At 38.1% G+C, this 20,198-nt stretch overlaps 1 protein-coding gene across 2 annotated transcripts in view; it reads left to right on the forward strand.

Moving 5' to 3' along the window:
• Positions 1 to 20,198, forward strand: part of LOC126252889 (serine/threonine-protein kinase PLK4) — a 245,329-nt gene that overhangs the window by 159,317 nt on the left and 65,814 nt on the right. For both annotated transcript variants that reach the window (XM_049953858.1, XM_049953859.1), the window contains 3 exons: positions 868 to 983; positions 7,500 to 8,454; positions 19,763 to 19,905. In XM_049953858.1, the coding sequence (XP_049809815.1) occupies positions 868 to 983; positions 7,500 to 8,454; positions 19,763 to 19,905 (1,214 nt within the window). The remainder of the gene's footprint in view (positions 1 to 867; positions 984 to 7,499; positions 8,455 to 19,762; positions 19,906 to 20,198) is intronic.

The following is a 20,198-nucleotide window of genomic DNA, read 5'->3' on the forward strand; positions in this document are numbered from 1 at the left end:
GTATTTTATCGTACATGACAATAAAAAGAGTATTTTAATTGATGTTGATGAATGAGAATTCTCGGCTTACTTTTTTGACCAGACACTTTAATTACAGTCCCTTCTTGGAAAGTTATTTGCAGAGTCCTCATGGGTCCTGTAAGTGCAATCCTGCCTTGGAAATTTTTTTGCAATCCAGAGTTTACATTTGCCTTTTTTTCATGCCTTTGATGAACGTATTAATAAATACAATATATTGAGCATTATTTCAGTTCGTTTGCATTATAAGTAACATAAAAATTGAAAATTAAAAAAATATATATATATATATATTCCAAATAGGGGCTCACCCCCATGGCTCTCGGAATACCATTGTGTACTTACCTCACTGCGCCAACCTCTGCTTAGAAACTTCGCTAACACAAATGGCTCATGCCTCACTCAGACCGTGCCAAAAATACTAGTTTTTCTAAACGTATGGCCGTCTGGAGCTCTCACTTTTTCACTTTCATTTCTGACCAAACCTTGCGTGTACCAAAAATTTGGACAAAATCGGTGATAACTAGTAGGCACGGTCACCTTGTGAGAAGTCAGAAAACTCTGATGCAGTAAGTATTTTGCTGCACAGCTACGTAATATTTTAATCTGATAGCTACCTTGATTTAATATATGTTTTATTTTGCTGAGATAATAGATGAAGAAACTAGATAGAGGATTACTGGATTCTGTAAGTTCCCTTTGAAAAATAGAGATGTGCTGGAATAGAAATTTAGGGTATCCAAGTAACTGCAAAATAGCTTGTTGTTATTTCCACTTTTCAGTTAAATCATTTTAAGTTACCACATTGTGTGTAAACTTGGACCTGAAAATCTGAACTTGTTCTTTCAGAATATTTCGCAAGACCATTCTGACAGTGGAGTGGGAACGATGTCAGCTGGCAGCACTAGAGATAGCTCACGTTCTAGTGAGCAAAGATATCAGCACAGAAACAACTTACGTTCCAGGTTTGTTACTGTATAACATACTAGAAGCAGGCAGAATGAATGAAAAGATAATAGTGAAGAATGTTTAGAAATGTATAAGGAAAAGTTATGTGGTGCATTTCCTAAGTTTTAAGACTGACGTCAGAAGGCTTTTAATATCGTTGTTGTTTTCCAGCTCATGCTTCCCAAAGGCAGCACACGGGCACTTACCATGTGTCTTTGTCATTATACAGTAATTTCTTCCCTTCTGGTTTCACATCAGGCCTCATTTGAGCACTTAACGCTTTTCAAGTTTTCAGCTTAATATTTTAAAAATGGTGATTGGCAAATAAGTCAAAATCGAATTTTTTTCCAAATATCATTCTTAGGCATTACCTTAAAATGAAACATATACTAATTTAGTGAAAGAAACATACTGGTACCAAATATCTTAAATCAAAATTTTATGTAGGACAAAAAATAAAAATAAAATAAAAATAATCAGAATGTGTCTTTTGTAGCTATGCTGAAGAGATGACTTATGTGTACACAACAGTACTACTACAGTTTAAGGGAAAAAGGAAGAAAACAACATAAAATGATGGAGAGAAAGTTCGTTCATATTCAGCAGTACACAACTTTACAAATGCATAACCCTGGAGATATGAGAGCTGCCTTTTAAGTTTTTATGAAAACAATTAAAGAAAAACATTTTTTGGTACAGATGATTTTATTATTTTTCAGAAATTTGGCCTTTAAAATTGTTTACTCTTTTACATGGGTTCAAACCAGTCCTGAAAACATTTTTTTTTCTTTTTTGATGTTAGCACCTCAAAAACATGGTTTTGGAAATATTCAACAGCTTCTTGAGATGATGAGAATTGCTGTCTACACATGTTTTGTTTTACTTATGAGAACAAAAAGAATTCATAAGGCGAATAAATTGGGTGAATTTCGTGATGTAATTTGCAACTTGCAACAAACAAATTGTTTATGGTTTTTGGTTTTAACTGTTCTCTAAAGTAATGATCATGAAATATACAGTTTAATCAAAGAAACCTGCCACTATTTTCTTGGAATGGATTCAGAAATGAACCACTGTTGTTGATTTTGATTAATCGGGGAACATGCACACTGTTGATTAATGATTACTTTCCAGTTTCCTCAAATTTATCCAAGTTTTGTTTTCCTTACACTGGTGTCATGAGCCTGCTTTGAGCTTCAGTCAGATTGTTCTGAATCCATTATGAACAGATCTTTGTTACTGCTAAATGTTGATAAAAAAGCTAATGTACTGTTACGTAGTAAAATACACATTGTTTTGAGAGAATCATTAAAGATGATTCTTGCTTCAATTACTAACACTTCCAATGTTCTCTTGTACGTAATTAGTACATCCATATCAGCTTGCAGCCAACAGTATCTGCACTGTACAAATTACAAATAGGTGGTTCATTGTCTAACAGATTTTGATATGTTAAATTTTCACACAACATATTCAGTGGTTAACATAGTTCAGTGGTAACAAAAATTTGACTATATCAGTTTCATAGATAACATGAAGTTGCAGCGAAGTGTGTGGATTTCTCACATTAATCTCTTCCTGCACAGTGAGGAGACAGAGTGGCAGTTTTTCTGGAAGCTGTTGAATTCTCAGGAAAATTAATTTTCCATGAGAAAGTCTGGGAAATATCAGAAAATTCTAAAAGACTTGCAGAATTGTGAAGCACTCTTTGGGGATTTCAGTATTTCATTGACTGAAAGAGCTGTACAGATATATCTGTGGATTCTGCTTTGATGAACAATCACTTGTGCAGTTGTCACATGAGGAAAAACAAAGCAAAGCCTTGGGTCTTTTTAGTGTGTGTTGCTTGTTTACAGCTGCCTCCAGTGTACTGACTGGCATTAGGAGTCTTCATTATTATCTGTAGGTATGTATTTGTGGCAAAAGGTGGGTTCCTGTGACCCTGGGGTCCGAGTGACCTGCCTCTCCTTTCTGACCCTCCCCAACCTTTCATGTTTCCTTTTCAAGGAAGGAGTCAGTAGTTCCAATGGATAGGATGACATCTTGTACTTATTTTATTATGTGCCTGTCGACAGTACTGAGAAATTTACCTTCTGGAGGTACCGTATTTACCCGATTATGAGACGGTGTTTTCCCCCACATTTGTCATTTGAAAACTATGGAGTTGTCTTATATTCACACATTATACTATTGCTCCCGAGGCCAATGTTTTTACATTGTTCAGTAGATTGATATAGCAATTGTCTCATACTTACAGATGAAGCTTTGGCTATGGAGGTTTTGTACAAATTTATTTTGTACAATCCTGTAGGGTAGGGCGTATCTGACAGTACTTGCATTTGAATAGACTCGAGGTTTCTCGATACACCAATGTGCTCAGTACGGTATCAACCTTGATCAAACATTCACATTACATTTTAATTGCAGGGCTAGTGAAAGGGATGCACAAGAAACTATTAACTAGCTACTAAAATAATATAAAGCTCTGTTTAAAAATTGACAATTTTGTGAAACACAGGAGAAAATAACATTAAATTCTGTCAACATAAAAACTTTTTTTTTAACAGGTTTCCAGTAAAGATCCTCATACATATACAGATACCATTGGCATACATTTATGTTGCTTTTTAAAGTAAAAGTACCATTCAAAGTTAAAAATCTTGTCCTTTAAAAACCATTACTTTGTTCTGACTGAAATCAGTATTTTATTTGGTTATGAGAAACTAATGATTTATCAGGTGGATTGTAAATGAGAAACTCGATTGCTGTACATGCATTAGAATACTGGAGAATATCGTTACCGGCTTTTAATCAGCTTTAGAAGATGATGAGAATGAGATGGAATGAGAAGGAAAATTAATCCAGAATGAAAAATCTAACAAAGTAAATAAATCATGTTAAACTGATTGTTGCAGCTGTTGTGAGAATAATTGTAGCAGAAAGACCCATTGTGGAGCAGTATGAACAGATGTTACTAGATTTGGCTGAATGGTGATTGCAGTCTTGTACTTATGTGTTAGCTGCTGTTTATCATATGACCTGCAACCTAGAAGATATTGCCTCCCATGTTTTACTTAAGCACAGCACTACAGAAAGTTTGAGAGGGAACAGTTACCCAGTTTGGCTGAGAACTACTGTGCAGCTGACTTTGGGAATGTATACTACGTACTTTGGTTTTTTACAAACATGTACCATATTTAAACTGCAGTTTGCCTGACTCCATTTGCATTGATAATCAAACTGACTTTAGAGTTGGATAAATACTCAAAGCATACATCTCTGCAGGAGACACAAAAAGTGTAGATGGGGGCCAGTGCTTGCTTACATGTTTTGTGCACCAATGTTCTCAATGTTCATTGTGAGGTATGACAGGAACAATTGGGGGTGTGTCAGGTGCCGGGTCTATAAAGTCGATGGGACAGCAGCAGGCAGACAATATGTTTGGAAGCAAGAGACGTTAAACATATTCAGAAGAAACACTCAAATATTTGTGATAGTGGAGGTATAAGTTTCACAACTGTCCTGTTAGGATAATGATGATTATTAAGAGTAGTGATACCACAGATGACAGGCTAAGCAAACAAAACCAGTAGTGAAGATACAAATTAAAGTAAATAATTTTTTTGTTTATTTTATTTCTCATTGTATTCTCAAAATGTAGACAAGCAATAAATGGTGTAAATTTAGAATAGGTGTAATGTTAACTATTTAGACAGATCCATTACATCAATAAAAGTTTGTAATTTTGATTAGTCAGAATACGTTAAATAAATTTTTCTTGAGGAGGCTTTTAAGAAAGGGGGGTCATCTTATATCCAGGGTCATCTTATACTTGGGTAAATACAGTGTCATCTTATACTTGGGTAAATATGGTAAGTGCTGTGCTAATATACGAACAGGTATGTTTTGTTGATCATCATTAAATATTTTAGCTTTTTAACACTTTAATGACTTAACTGCAGTGTCACACTTAAAATAAACTGCGACAATCGCACAAGTGCCTGTTTAGAAAATTGCTCAACTCGTATAATCAAAGTATATAATGTTACATACCATAATGTCAAGTCACGCACTCAGTGTGACACAGACTACATTTTTTTTATTTCGTTGGCATATGATGTCAAACCGTTCTTTTGAGAATTTAAGTTTTATTTTGCATACAATGTCCTGAAGTCTGTTTTTAAAAGATAAGTGGAATCATTTCTGAAGCCAGAAGTATTGATGAATGCCATATTGATAACACATCAACATGTACAAAATTATGGTAATTTCGTCTGTACAAAACTTTGATACTTGTAAGTAACTAAAGTTGATAAATCATTGAGACAGTAGAATTGCTTCAGTTTCTAAAAGAGTGTAAAATATCTCTAGAGTTCATCAGCAGAGTATTCCTCTGCAGTCTGTTTTCGCATCTATTGACAGAAACCTACAAGTACTCTGGCTTCTAATCTGATGGAACAAATCTTGATTTGAGTCAGAAATAGTTGGATGAATTCTTTTTGATACTTGTAAAAAAGAATTGTTGTTGCATTTTAGCTGTTGCTGTTATACAAGGTGGGTGAGGAGTTTGATCATTTCTGAACAGGAAGTCTAGCAGAAAAAATATACAAATGATGAATTTCAAATGGTTTCCAGGTTCTTCCACAGCAATGGTATGTAAATAGAGCTCTCTTTGAACAAAGTCTGTCTGAAGATATTAATCATTGCACACAAGAAAGTCTATTACACATTCATATTTAGGTTCAGTTTTCTTGTCATTATTATTGTGGTCTTCAGACTCAAAACTGGCTATTACCAGCTCATCATACTAGTCTGTCCTGTGAAAGTCTCATTTTGTAACTGCCGACTCAAAAAGAGGTTGTTATAAGTTTAATGTGTATGTCTGTCAGTGGCATCATATCTCCTAAATGAAATGTCCAATTTTAATGCCTACCCTTTTTTTTATTATTATTTAAAGTTGGCTTAATTGGGATGGTTCTTAGCTAGTTCGATGAAACTATGTTCAGCCATTTAAGTTTCATCAGCTAAATTGTGTAAAAATGTTTTCCACCAGTGCCCTCTTTTGATATACGCTATATAATATATAAAAGCTATGTGAAGTTTCATGGTACCTGATGTAGAACTCAAAAAGATTTAAATAAAAGTCTGAGAGAACATATGTTTGTCTTTTATGGTTGCTCAACAATGATATTTTTTGCCTTTTGAATCCAGCCATTTCAGCACCTACAATGTAGATAAATGGTGATTGTGACTCAGCTGCAACACATGAGTACAATGAATTCCATTCTACTAATCCTCAAAGTCATGGTTGTTTCTGACAGAATTACAGTATCACTGACAAACCTTAAAGATTTTGTGCATTCAAACTGAACTTTTGGTTTCCCTTTCTGCTTGCTGTATGTACAGATTGAGTAACAGGAGATATAAGTAACAATCTTGCCTCACTCTTTTGTCAAGTTACTTCTCCTTTTGATGTTGTTTGACTCATAATGAGTCTGCTTTGTGTACAGGTTGTAGACCACCTTTCACCTACTACCTTTTACCCTTGCAACTTTCGGATTGCAAAGAGTGTATTCCAGTCTACGTTGTCAAAAACTTTCTATATACTGTATCTGCAAGTGCTACAAAAGTAGGTTTGTCTTCCTTCAACCTGTCTTCTTAGGTAAGTCATATTGTCAGTGTTGCCTCCATAACCCAAACTGATCTTCCTTGTACTTGAATTCTATGTCATCCCAAGCTTTTGCACATAATTCTTGTTAGTGTTTTGCAGCCTTTACTATTGTGGTTATTACTTTCGCCTTGAAATCTGAAGGTATTTTGCCTGTCTTGAACATCCTGCATATCAGATGGAGGGGGGGGGGGGGTTGCCCTCACCATTTGAATGAATATCAGTTGAAGTTTCAGAATGGAAACACTGGGAAATCTTTTTTGGGAATGTAATCACCACACAGAGAGAGAGCTAGAAATGCCAGTAAAATAATGGTGTGTATTTTTGTGCTGCAAGTGGACAGTTAAAAACAACCTCACCGAATGAATTTTGAATGGTTGGTGGTGTACGCTGGAGTTTCTTTTCCCATACTTCTCAAGTGAATACAAGAGAAGCTTGAGTAAGGTGCAAGTAAGGTGCATTTGCATGATTTTGTTCTGCCATGACAATGTGATTGCTAGCATTATTTGGAGAGCGTCTCTTGCAGTGTAGACTCAGTGACTTGTCCTCCTAGCCAGCCAATCCTTCTTTCCTTTCTGAGGAAGGAACATAAAAATACCAAAAGCTAGGATTAGTAACCCCTATGTTAAAGTGTATCCTATACTACTACTAGGAATTTTGTCTTGTGAACACCCAGCCATTCTATCTCCTTGTATTTTTAAATTTTTCCCTTAAATATAATTATTTTGTGAGCTTGATAAATTCTCATTGTTGGTGTATCCAAGGGGCAAGGGATCAAAATAATTGTTTCAATGAGACAACCTTTTTATAACATTTGCAGTTGTTCAGTCTGGCATTACCTATAACCAGTCTCCTCATTTTTCAGATCTGAAGAACGTCACAAAATTACCCAGCCACAGTTTGAATCGACAAGACATATGGAACAGAAACGAAGGAATATAAACCAGTCACCATCAAGCAGCAACAGCCAGGGGCTTATTCCATCTCAACCACCTCGATTAGCACGAGGATCTGCAGGGCTTATTACTGGTGCACATAATCCCCATGGTTACTTCCTACGCCCTACATCTTGTGACTACATCCCTGAAGAATCTCGTGCCCTTCACTGTGTCGCCCAAGAAGAGTCCTGCAGGAGTGGAGCAGCAGTGAAGAAGGTTTTTAGTGATTCCCTTCTACCCTCTTTGAACACCAAGTACTCATCACCTTCTTGTCATGAGAATGTGCATTGTAATGTGCTTGGTCGAGAGGACAACAGTATTTTGAGTAGTTCTGAAAGTGATCTAGAACTCCGTAGACTGGAAAACTATAGAAAAGAATTTATGAAGAAACTTCGTATGGGAGGTGGTTTTAATTGTAATTCTGATGTACATGTTGATGTGCCAACAGAACAGTCTGAAAACCAGAGTGTTAATTTCAAGAAATATGATGAAATTCGAAATGATAGATGTTATTCTCATAGATCTACTTCTGATTGTGACTGCAGTACTTGCTGTAGAAAGATGGAGATTAGAAGTGGGTGTCAGAGAGAGAACGGTGAAAGGATAGGTGTCTGCCAAACATCCCACTACAGCCACCATTTCCATAGTAATGACCAGAACAAATACACTGTCAAAAAGCCCTCTGATAGTGATAGATCAACCACAGGACCTACAGCAACACCACTTAACACCTCTCGCCTGACGCCAATGCGACACAAATTAGACAGTGCCGTGTGTCACATCCTTCAAGATGGAGATGTCTGTATTGAGTTCCTGAAGAAGAAGAAAAGTAAAAGTGAAAAGGTTGTTGAAGTCTGTCGGATATCTGCAGATGGAATTCGTGTACGTATGTCACCTACAAATATCTCTGTCTCTCTCTCTCTCTCTCTCTCTCTCTCTCTCTCTCTCTCTCTCTCTCTCTCTCACACACACACACACACACACACACACACACACTACAAGAAATTCTCTTCTGGGACTAGGAAATGGTGAATTGATTTACAACTATACTACAGAAGAACATATTCTTGCAGCCATCGTAGTCTGAGTAAGTGCATTTTCATACATATACTAGTTAAATAGTTGTTATAACTTTGTTTTCTTCTTGATTTAAATGTTTGTATAGACTTCGTATTGATTTTTTTAACCAAAGAAAAAATAAAAGAAGGGACAGGAAGACTCATAATAAGAACAAACTTTGTAGAATGAAATTTTCACTCTACAGCGGAGTGTGCGCTGATATGAAACTCCCTGGCAGATCAAAACTGTGTGCCGGACCAAGACTCGAACTCGGGACCTTTGCCTTTCGCGGGCAAGCACTCTACCGACTGAGCTACCCAAGCACGACTCATGCCCCATCCTCGCAGCTTTAATTCCGCCAGTACCTCGTCTCCTACCTTCCAAACTTCACAGAAGCTCTCCTGCAAAGGTCCCGATTTCGAGTCTTGGTCCGGCACACAGTTTTGATCTGCCAGGAAGTTTCATATCAGCGCACACTCCGCTGTAGAGTGAAAATTTCATTCTAGAAACATCCCTCAGGCTGTGGATAAGCCATGTCTCCGCAATATCCTTTCTTCCAGGAGTGCTAGTTCTGCAAGGTTCGCAGGAGAGCTTCTGTGAAGTTTGGAAGGTAGGAAACGAGGTACTGGCGGAATTAAAGCTGTGAGGACGGGGCGTGAGTCATGCTTGGGTAGCTCATTTGGTAGAGCGCTTGCCCGCGAAAGGCAAAGGTCCCGAGTTCGAGTCTCGGTCTGGCACACAGTTTTGGTCTGCCAGGAAGTTTCAGAACAAACTTTGGATTGGAAACACAATTTATAATATTGTCTTTTTATATTCAGTTGTGATTTGACAAATATTTTTATCTTTACTGGTAAGCCTCCATCCCATAATATTGATAAAGATGGGAGTCATTTTGAGTTTCAGATTTAGTATTGTATTTAGGAAATGTTTCTATTGCAGCATATATACACTCCTGGAAATTGAAATAAGAACACCGTGAATTCATTGTACCAGGAAGGGGAAACTTTATTGACACATTCCTGGGGTCAGATACATCACATGATCACACTGACAGAACCACAGGCACATAGACACAGGCAACGGAGCATGCACAATGTCGGCACTAGTACAGTGTATATCCACCTTTCGCAGCAATGCAGGCTGCTATTCTCCCATGGAGACGATCGTAGAGATGCTGGATGTAGTCCTGTGGAACGGCTTGCCATGCCATTTCCACCTGGCGCCTCAGTTGGACCAGCGTTCGTGCTGGACGTGCAGACCGCGTGAGACGACGCTTCATCCAGTCCCAAACATGCTCAATGGGGGACAGATCCGGAGATCTTGCTGGCCAGGGTAGTTGACTTACACCTTCTAGAGCACGTTGGGTGGCACGGGATACATGCGGACGTGCATTGTCCTGTTGGAACAGCAAGTTCCCTTGCCGGTCTAGGAATGGTAGAACGATGGGTTCGATGACGGTTTGGATGTACCGTGCACTATTCAGTGTCCCCTCGACGATCACCAGTGGTGTACGGCCAGTGTAGGAGATCGCTCCCCACACCATGATGCCGGGTGTTGGCCCTGTGTGCCTTGGTCGTATGCAGTCCTGATTGTGGCGCTCACCTGCACAGCTTCATGGAGACGGTTGCGAATGGTCCTCGCCGATACCCCAGGAGCAACAGTGTCCCTAATTTGCTGGGAAGTGGCGGTGCGGTCCCCTACGGCACTGCGTAGGATCCTACGGTCTTGGTGTGCATCCGTGCGTCGCTGCGGTCCGGTCCCAGGTCGACGGGCACGTGCACCTTCCGCCGACCACTGGCGACAACATCGATGTACTGTGGAGACCTCACGCCCCACGTGTTGAGCAATTCGGCGGTACGTCCACCCGGCCTCCCGCATGCCCACTATACGCCCTCGCTCAAAGTCCGTCAACTGCACATACGGTTCACGTCCACGCTGTCGCGGCATGCTACCAGTGTTAAAGACTGTGATGGAGCTCCGTATGCCACAGCAAACTGGCTGACACTGACAGCGGCGGTGCACAAATGCTGCGCAGCTAGCGCCATTCGACGGCCAACACCGCGGTTCCTGGTGTGTCCGCTGTGCCGTGCGTGTGATCATTGCTTGTACAGCCCTCTCGCAGTGTCCGGAGCAAGTATGGTGGGTCTGACACACCGGTGTCAATGTGTTCTTTTTTCCATTTCCAGGAGTGTACATAATACATATGCAGACTTCGCCATGTTCGATATAACATGTAGCCAGCAGTCACTGGATAGCTATTGTTGCTCGTTTCAAGGATGCCACGTAACTACCTTATTATCTTGCTGTAAGAAGATCTTGAATGTTAAGACAGCCCCATTATTTGAAGAGACTTTTGAGGTTTTTCCAATGACTAATCTTAATTACATTATGTAAAATATCATAAGGCACACTAAATAAGATGAAGTGCTTGTTTTAAACTTGCACCAATGCTTTTTCACAACCTTTTTCTTTTTTGTATATTTAAAACCTAAAGGTAAAGTTAGAGGTGGTCATCACGGGCATCAATCTTGCTTGTTACTTGTGACTTGATCAGCTGCTCAGGACTGGGAGATATGGTACTGCGTGAAGAGTTTGACAGAGCACTGATAGACCTGAGTCGAATCAAGGCCCCTGGAGTAGACAACATTCCATTAGAACTACTGATGGCCTTGGGCGAGCCAGTCTTGACAAAACTCTACCATCTGGTGAGCAGGATGTATGAGACAGGCGAAATACCCTCAGACTTCAAGAAGAATATAATAATTCCAATCCCAAAGATAGCAGGTGTTGACAGATGTGAAAATTACTGAAGTATCAGTTTAATAAGTCACAGCTGCAAAATACTAATGCAAATTCTTTACAGACGAATGGAAAAAATGGTAGAAACCGACCTCGGGGAAGATCAGTTTGGATTCCGTAGAAATATTGGAACACGTGAGTCAATACTGACCTTATGCCATATCTTAGAAGAAAGATTAAGGAAAGGCAAACCTACGTTTCTAGCGTTTGTAGACTTAGAGAAAGCTTTTGACAATGTTGACTGGAATACTCTCTTTCAAATTCTAAAGGTGGCAGGGGTAAAAAACAGGGAGCGAAAGGCTATTTACAATTTTTTCAGAAACCAGATGGTAGTTATAAGAGTCGAGGGGCATGAAAGGCAAGCTGTGGTTGGGAAGGGAGTGAGACAGGGTTGTAGCCTCTCCCCGATGTTATTCAATCTGTATATTGAGCAAGCAGTAAAGGAAACAAAAGAAAAATTTGGAGTAGGTATTAAAATCCATGGAGAAGAAATAAAAACTTTGAGATTCACCGATGACATTGTAATTCTGTCAGAGACAGCAAAGGACTTGGAAGAGCAGTTGAATGGAATGGACAGTGTCTTGAAAGGAGGATATAAGATGAACATCAACAAAAGCAAAACAAGGATCATGGAATGTAGTTGAATTAAGTCGGGTGATGCTGAGGGAATTAGATTAGAAAATGAGACACTTAAAGTAGTAAAGGAGTTTTGCTATTTGGGGAGCAAAATAACTGATGATTGTCGAAGTAGAGAAGATATAAAATGCAGATTGGCAATGGCAAGGAAATCGTTTCTGAAGAAGAGAAATTTGTTAACATCGAGTATAGATTTAAGTGTCAGGAAGTCGTTTCTGAAAGTATTTGTATGGAGTGTAGCCATGTATGGAATTGAAACATGGACGATAAATAGTTTAGACAAGAAGAAAATAGAAGCTTTCAAAATGTGGTGCTACAGAAAAATGCTGAAGATTAGATGGGTAGATCACGTAACTAATGAGGAGATATTGAATAGAATTGGGGAGAAGAGGAGTTTGTGGCACAATTTGACAAGAAGAAGGGACCGATTGGTTGGACGTGTTCTGAGGCATCAAGGGATCACCAATTTAGCATTGGAGGGCGGTGTGGAGGGTAAAAATCATAGAGGGAGACCAAGAGATGAATACACTAAGCAGATTCAGAAGGATGTAGGTTGCAGTAAGTACTGGGAGATGAAGAAGCTTGCACAGGATAGGGTAGCATGGAGAGCTGCGTCAAACCAGTCTCAGGACTGAAGACCACAATAACATGCTGATTACTCCCTTAATGGTCCCAAGCTGCACATCATTTTGATAAAAGTATCATTCAAATGATATATGAAATATGTAACTAACTAATTAAGTAGCTGAAACTTGGTGAACAGTTCCTTTGGCAAATAAGAAATACTTTTTGAATTTTTGGTGAAACCAAAGGAAAACTTTTTCTAAATCTGTTATCAAAGTATATTTTATGTTCCACCCTCCATTTTAGCTTCATTCTTTCTTGACACTAGATGATATTCCCAGATCTTTGTCCATAATTGAGCATTTTATCTTTGTATGAAACTGAGTTAACGTGAAAAAGATGGTAAGCGAAAGAAATACACCAGTTTCTGCACTTTTAGTGTGCCTCTGCTCAGAATCTATAAGAGGTATGAAAATAAACTTGTGAACTGTGAGTTCTAATGGTTGTAAGAGTGAATAAAAAAAACTTTACGAAAATCCAATCACTTTGGTTTGGGAATTTCATTCATCTATGTTTAACTGACACAAATTCCTAACAAAATGAAGCAACTAGTATCTTGACAGTATTCAGCTGGAACTACCCTGACTTTCTTCCCAGTAGAATGAATGTCTTGTCTGTTAAATGTCGTTGAACACTCTATTGTGTTATAGGATTATGACAAACAACACTCAAGTTTCGGCAAGTCTTATGAGCACCGTGGTAACTTGCAGGCTCTCTGCCACAGATGTCACAAGCATGCAACACTGTAACTGTGAACTAATGAGTGAATCTGAAGGCTCAAATGACTGGTTCGGATTATAGTCAATGAGGTCACGACTTTCTTTTTTTAATAATTTTCATCATCTTCATTTCTAAGACTAATGGAATTTCTTCCATTCTGATTCTCCTCCCTCATTTCATCATCTTTTGAATCATTGATTGGATATGGCATGCTTTTTGAATCCTTTCCTAATGGATTTGCTTGAGGTGCTGCTATTAGGCTGTAAGAAACAATTGCCTACCATGTATATTGAGGATAAGGTCTCCTTGAAAAAACCATTTTTTGTAAAGTTGTCACAGAATACCCTTGAAGGGGCTATTCACAGGAGTATCCATTACTTGAAGTTTTACATGTCTGTATTTACAAGTGTGTGCTGAAAAGTAATGCCTCCAAATATTTCACGTGAAAACTCTTCAAGCTTTTTTCTTTAAGTGTTGGAAACAGATGAAAATTGGGTGGGGCTAAGTTGGAACAGTGTGGAGAATGATCGATGATAGTGAATCCAAGGCATCAGATAGTTGCAGGTGTTACAGCACTCGTGTTGGTCTGTCTCACACACCGCCATGTTACACACTACAATTCAGAGACCTCTAGTGTCAGAGGGCTGCAAGAATGTAGACAGGAAGAATAAAGATGTCGAATGTTTATTTATTTAAAAATCTTTAATAATTATCACATAAATAATTTGGAAGCACTACTTTTCAGCATGTCCTCATACTTCTCAAGACACTATAGTCCAGTAAACAAAGGAAAATTAGTGGAAAAAATTGGTGTAGCCACTAATTTTTGTACAGTAGTAGAGGGGAGTGTCATGAACAATGTACTAAAAATCCAAAAATACCCACATCTGGAGTGTGAGCATTGGGGTGGGGTTTGGGGGGCGGGGGGCATTTAAAGGCCACTTATTACCATTTTTCCTGAATAACTTGAAAACCACAGTTTCTGTTGAAAATGTTCCCCAGTACAAAATTAAACTACATTAAATTTCATGCAGTGAAAGGCCATATTAATTTTTCTCTGTAGCACTAATAGTTTGCGCACTGCAGGAGATGAGAAATATCGCAAAGTATTTAAAAAGGTGTTTTCATGGTATAATTATAATGCTTAATGGCTGTTGAACTTAAAAATAACAGAAAATCTGTGTTAGTTATTTAAAATAACATCTTATCTTGAATGGGTACATTTCAGAAATCAACAACTGTGTCATCATCTTGAAGATTGAGTAAAGGTACATGATTTGTACACGTACCTTGGCATGTGCCGCAGACCATGGAACATATGTCGGATTTTGGCATCCACGTCGTCCCCCAGTAGAACGTTGGCAAAGGACGTTGTTTAGTATAGCTTCAGGTGCTAGTGGGTCGTTGGTTGTCATTGGATAGAGCAATCCATCCTCCCTTCTATTCCATTCCTACTCGGTCTGTGGTAGGTGGTTATTGAGTCATTATTGCATGGTAAATAAGTAAACAAATACCTCTAAGTAACAAGAAATGGTGATCTAAAAAGCATTATACAAAGCAGGAAATTAATACACCTGTAAGAAAACTCTGAAAGAGTGGTGGTGCATAGCTCCCATGGTTGGCGGCTGTGAGGTGAAGTCTGGATTTGCCTTTCTTGATGCTTTTAAGACTGCAGCATACCGGAGTTTATTCAGACATGGCTGATATTCTGGCGCTTGGTACATTTCCAGAAATATTTTCTTACCAGCATGTACGACCTTCTGTACTGGTGCCAAGGGGTTAGTGAAGATGTAGAATTTTGTATTCATTTGCCTAAGAATTTTACTTAATAGCTTAACCATTCCTCCTTCATTTTTGTTGTAAATCGTGGAGGTCACTAAACGCAATGATAAGGAAGATGGTTTCAGCAAAAGATAATCATTGGAATTTATTGCAAACAATTTGATTCAGCCTTACTCCTACCAAGCTTCATGAAGTATATGTTAGAGCCTGGTCGTGAAAAAATGATGAACAAACCAATCAGGTTGACATCTTCCCAATTATCGTGACAGTGTGTGCAGGACAGCTTTCTCTAACACACATCTCCCTACAATTCCATCAGCATCGCCTGTAATAATTACTGTTTCTACTCACCTCACTGTCATATTGTCACTAAGAAATTCTATAAGCCTAGTTTTGTTCTTTCCATTTGTGAGAAAATGTTGCTGTTGTACAATGATAGCCATGCTTTCATTAAAATTGACATCAAGCGAAGTTTTTGTGAGGTACCTTCCCTTCTGTTCTGCTCGTATTGTTCTGTTGACATACCAAAAATCACAATACAATTTTGAGCATAATATGTGAGTACATAGGTTATGTATTGATTGCAAAGTGTGGAAAACTTGGTGCCTGTATTCCATTTCACGCGGTGAAGAAGGAGGCATACGTCTACTAGATTGGCACTTGTTCTTAGGTCATGTGTTGCATAATTTCTTCAGGAAATTGACTTACCTCTTGTGTACTCTTTTCTACAAGATGTATGAACAACGCATGTATGAACAACGCAGTGTTATCTGTTCATGAAATTATCAGCTCTCACATCTTTTCTCAGATAACTGGCATTTACCATTCGATATATTCATTTCTCACAAACATTGAATAGATCACTGACATCACTCTCATGGATTAAACACTTCTCAGCAATTGTTTGTAGGAACATATTCTATATGAAAACTCTCCGAAATATGACAAATAAGTACTCACGTAATAAACTGAAAGTTACTCCACTATTTAAACACAAGCACAGTGAAGTTATTTTTTCTACTCACATAAGAGAACTGGACAAGAAATGCTGAAGAAGGTATACTTGATGATTATTCTGTGTGTAAACTGAAGAACAAGCCGTTATCTTGGTGGGGGAACTGACCTTTCCCGGAAGAAAGCCACAACAGTCATACAGGATGACTAACTATCAATTCCCGTACTAGCAGTGCAAGGCAATGTATAGAGATTTATTTAGATTCTCTTTGCATGTATTATAGTTTTATTGGTATTTAATATCTGTATTCCATTTAATGTTAATGTGTTTTGCGGAAAATAAACTCCTCCCAGACATAGTAGTACCAATGCATTTTGTGGAAAATATACACTGTCCAGTTGTGTCTGTGTACTGCATCACCCGTGATTTACAAGGTGCTGTGGAAGAGTTGGCATAATTGTGAAACAGTATGTAGTTGTTTCCTGTGACATAGTGGGGACTCACTTTATCACTCTTTGTTTTGTAGAAACACAAATAAGGGAAGGAAGTGACCTCATTCCACCCTTCACCCCCACTCACTCCCACTGTCTCCTGTCTCATCGGCAAAACACAGTCTATCCCTCTTGGCACAGTCATTTAATATTTTGTCTTAACCCACTTCATTTGACAGTAAACATCAGTTTTATACCATTAGAACACTATAATTAATAATTTGCAATTTTTCCATCCCCCACAACACAGAAACTATTAGTTCTAGAGAAAAAATGAATAGGAACTTTTTGTGGGAAATATAATGTAGTTTAATTTTGCACTAAGAACCAGTTTTACTAGAAGTCGCCGATTTTGAGTTATTCAAGAAAAACGCAATTAAAAATAATAATAATAATAATAAAAAGACCTTTTATTGTTGTCCCCAAACCATCCCAATGCTCACATGCCACAGGTAGGGATTTTTAGTATGGTGTTCATGACCCCACCCCCCCACCCCACCCTCTCCTGCCAGCACTATACAAACATTTGTGGCTACATGAATTTTTTCCTCTGTTTGACCATTTTTTGTTTTCATTGACTTTGGTACTACGTACTGAACAAGGGAAAAATTACTATGTATATGTTTCAGTATGCATTGTAATCCCTCTCATCTCATCTTGTGGTCCCTACCTGTGGTATAAGATGTAAACAGCAGAATTATTGCACAGTCTTCCTTGAATATCATTTCTTTAAAAGGACTGCACAAGAACAGTGTCCCCTTTCTTAAGATTCTCATTTAAGCTCCATGAAAATCTGAGTTGCACGTTTATACGAGCTATACCGACCTGTTATGATCTAGCACTGTGTCTTTGAATTAGTGGTATGTTTACTTTATCATCATCCTGTAGTCCCCTTCCCAGACACTACTTATTAAGGGCTCCAATTGCTTGACTAGCACTCCAGAATAGGTAAGCTACTAGAAATTATTGCTAGGTGTTTGGCTGCCCTTTGATATAACACCCTCAACTTTCTGGGTGAGTTGTCCACTTAAAGAATCCAGCTCACCCATTAGCAAATGCTGATGTTTGTCAACCAATCTAGCATCCACCCATTTTTGTGGCATCCATTGATAAATCCTGCTGGCAGTTTCTCCTGTGGTATGGTTTTCTTGCGAAGACTCACGTGTCTTAAAATCTACCAGAGCATTTAACATAACTGTTTTTGAGGCCGTTTCGTTGATAGAGTTTCTGATAAACACACTTCTAATGTTCTGCACATCAACTGTAACATTTGAAGTCATATCAAAATTAATGGCATCTGATTGGCATTGCTCACAAAACCTAACAAACAGTCATGTTGCTTTTTTTAGAATCATTACCTGATGCTGAAATGTAAATAATTTTAAATCAAATGCTGGGGAAAATTATGTAAGTAGCATTATTTTTTGGCTTAACATCTCACAGTCTGTTAGTAAATTCCTCCTTATCTTTGAGCTCATCATTCTCAAAACTTCTAGAGCAAAGGGAAACCTTCGTTTCGTTTCCCTCACCACTTTCTGTTTCAGTTCATGAGCCTGTCCCTGCTTAGGTCCTCCAAAAGTTTTATTTGTGGAACAGGTTTGTTGATGTATTCTTCAAGTGCACTACTTTATAACATGCACTTTATAAAACATTAAATTATCTTCATGCTGCACAGTTGTCCTGCTTTATTAATTACTTTAAATTAGCATTATATTGCCTTTGTGAACAGTAAACCATTAGGTTCACTTGTCTAAAAAAAAAAGTGGGGTTAAGGTTTCCATATGTTTTGGATCATTACAGTTTACAGCCATTACAGTATTTACACAGAATGTAAACTTAGAAATGCAACTACTTTTAAGAAAATTATTGACACAAAATTCAAATACTAATGATGGAAAATACAATCAAATTTAAAATCAAAACACAATAATCACTAATAGTTTTAATGCTCATTACAAGTTATTGCACAGTGGAGAAACATTGACTCCAGCTGCCAAAGCATTATCTGCAAATGTAAGAGTGCTGTATTTTTCAAATGACAGATGTTACTGTAGGATTTAATATTTGATGAAGACTTATCACAAAGTTCTGATACACAGAAAGTGGAGCTTGTCTTTTCCCAAAGCTTGACAACTAGTTATTGCTGAGGTTTGAGATAAATGATCTGGACAGGCTCACTAGTTCATCCCAAAAAATATTTGAGGTGGTTCAGGTTGGAACATTCACTCGACTTTCTTGTACACATGATGCAGTGTTTATTTCTTTGTGTGTGGGAGCATTAGCATGCTGATACAAAGAGATCCAATTCAAAAGTTTTGGAAAAAATGTAAGGAGATATGTTGTCATCTGAAACGTTTTTGGGAGCGCATGCTTTGATTTTTCAACTGACCAAAACTAATGTCTCTCAGACAGAGAGGGAGAGTTTCAGGCAGTCAATCGACCTCCACCGAAATTTACTGTTATCACAATGCATTCAGATTAGTATTGTTTGCCAGGCATCTGACATGCCCATGCATGCCCATCTGACTGCCACATCACGTGCCAAGGCTCAGTAATCCTTAAAACGTTCCACTCTGGACAGAGCATTTATTGTGTTTTTTTCACAACCCTAAACAATGTTGCACTCCTGTTCTTAAGATCAGTAGTTTCTGTGCAGCAGCACAGTTATTAAAGTCCAAATCCTGTTATTTGTTTAAGATAAACACTACAAATGATTTTAATCGTGTGCACTTTCACTTAGAACAATTGCTTCTGTTTTGCTTTTTGTTTGTGCCATTATTTATGTTGCTGTATCTGTTTGTTATGACAGTAAGAGTGAATTTATTGTTGGGTTAATAAGTATTTCCATTTTACTTATCCCATCGATGTCAGAGCACTTGCTTTGTGACATTTTAGAGATATTTTTCTCTCTTGTGTCTGCAACAGCACTGAAAACATTCTTTATCAATAAATTGTTTCCTCACACACACACACACACACACACACACACACACACTTTCAAGAGGAGAATTGCCAATATAAACTTACAATATAAAGGTAAAGTTATGAGGAATGTAGATATACACAGATAACTTTTTTGTTTTTACTGTTACTGATTTAATCAGACTGTATTTCTCTTGTGCAGATAGTATTATACCAGCCAAATGGTACCAAAGGCTGTACACTGAAAGACAGTCCACCTGATATTCCTCACCAAGGTGCTGATTCAATATTTAGTTTTGAATCATTACCAAGAAAACACTGGAAGAAATATATCTTAGCAGCAAGGTAAGTTATTACCAGATATTGTCATCGCTAATGATCAATTTTGTCTCAGTCATTTGAAAATAATTTCTTCTGTATTTATCTTAACATAAAGTATATATTGGCTACACCATAGTTATGGTAGAAAACATGGAATCTACAGCAAAACGACTTTGAATGAGAACATCATTAACACTTAGAGTTTGTGTCCTGTATGTTACACCCAACCAATATCCACCTCTCTTTAGGTACCAAACTTACCTTTGCATGTCCACAGGCATATATGCAGGGATGCAAAATATCCAACCCCACCCCGT

The sequence above is a fragment of the Schistocerca nitens genome, chromosome 4 (assembly GCF_023898315.1).
Source record: "Schistocerca nitens isolate TAMUIC-IGC-003100 chromosome 4, iqSchNite1.1, whole genome shotgun sequence".
Taxonomy (NCBI): Eukaryota; Metazoa; Arthropoda; class Insecta; order Orthoptera; family Acrididae; genus Schistocerca; species Schistocerca nitens.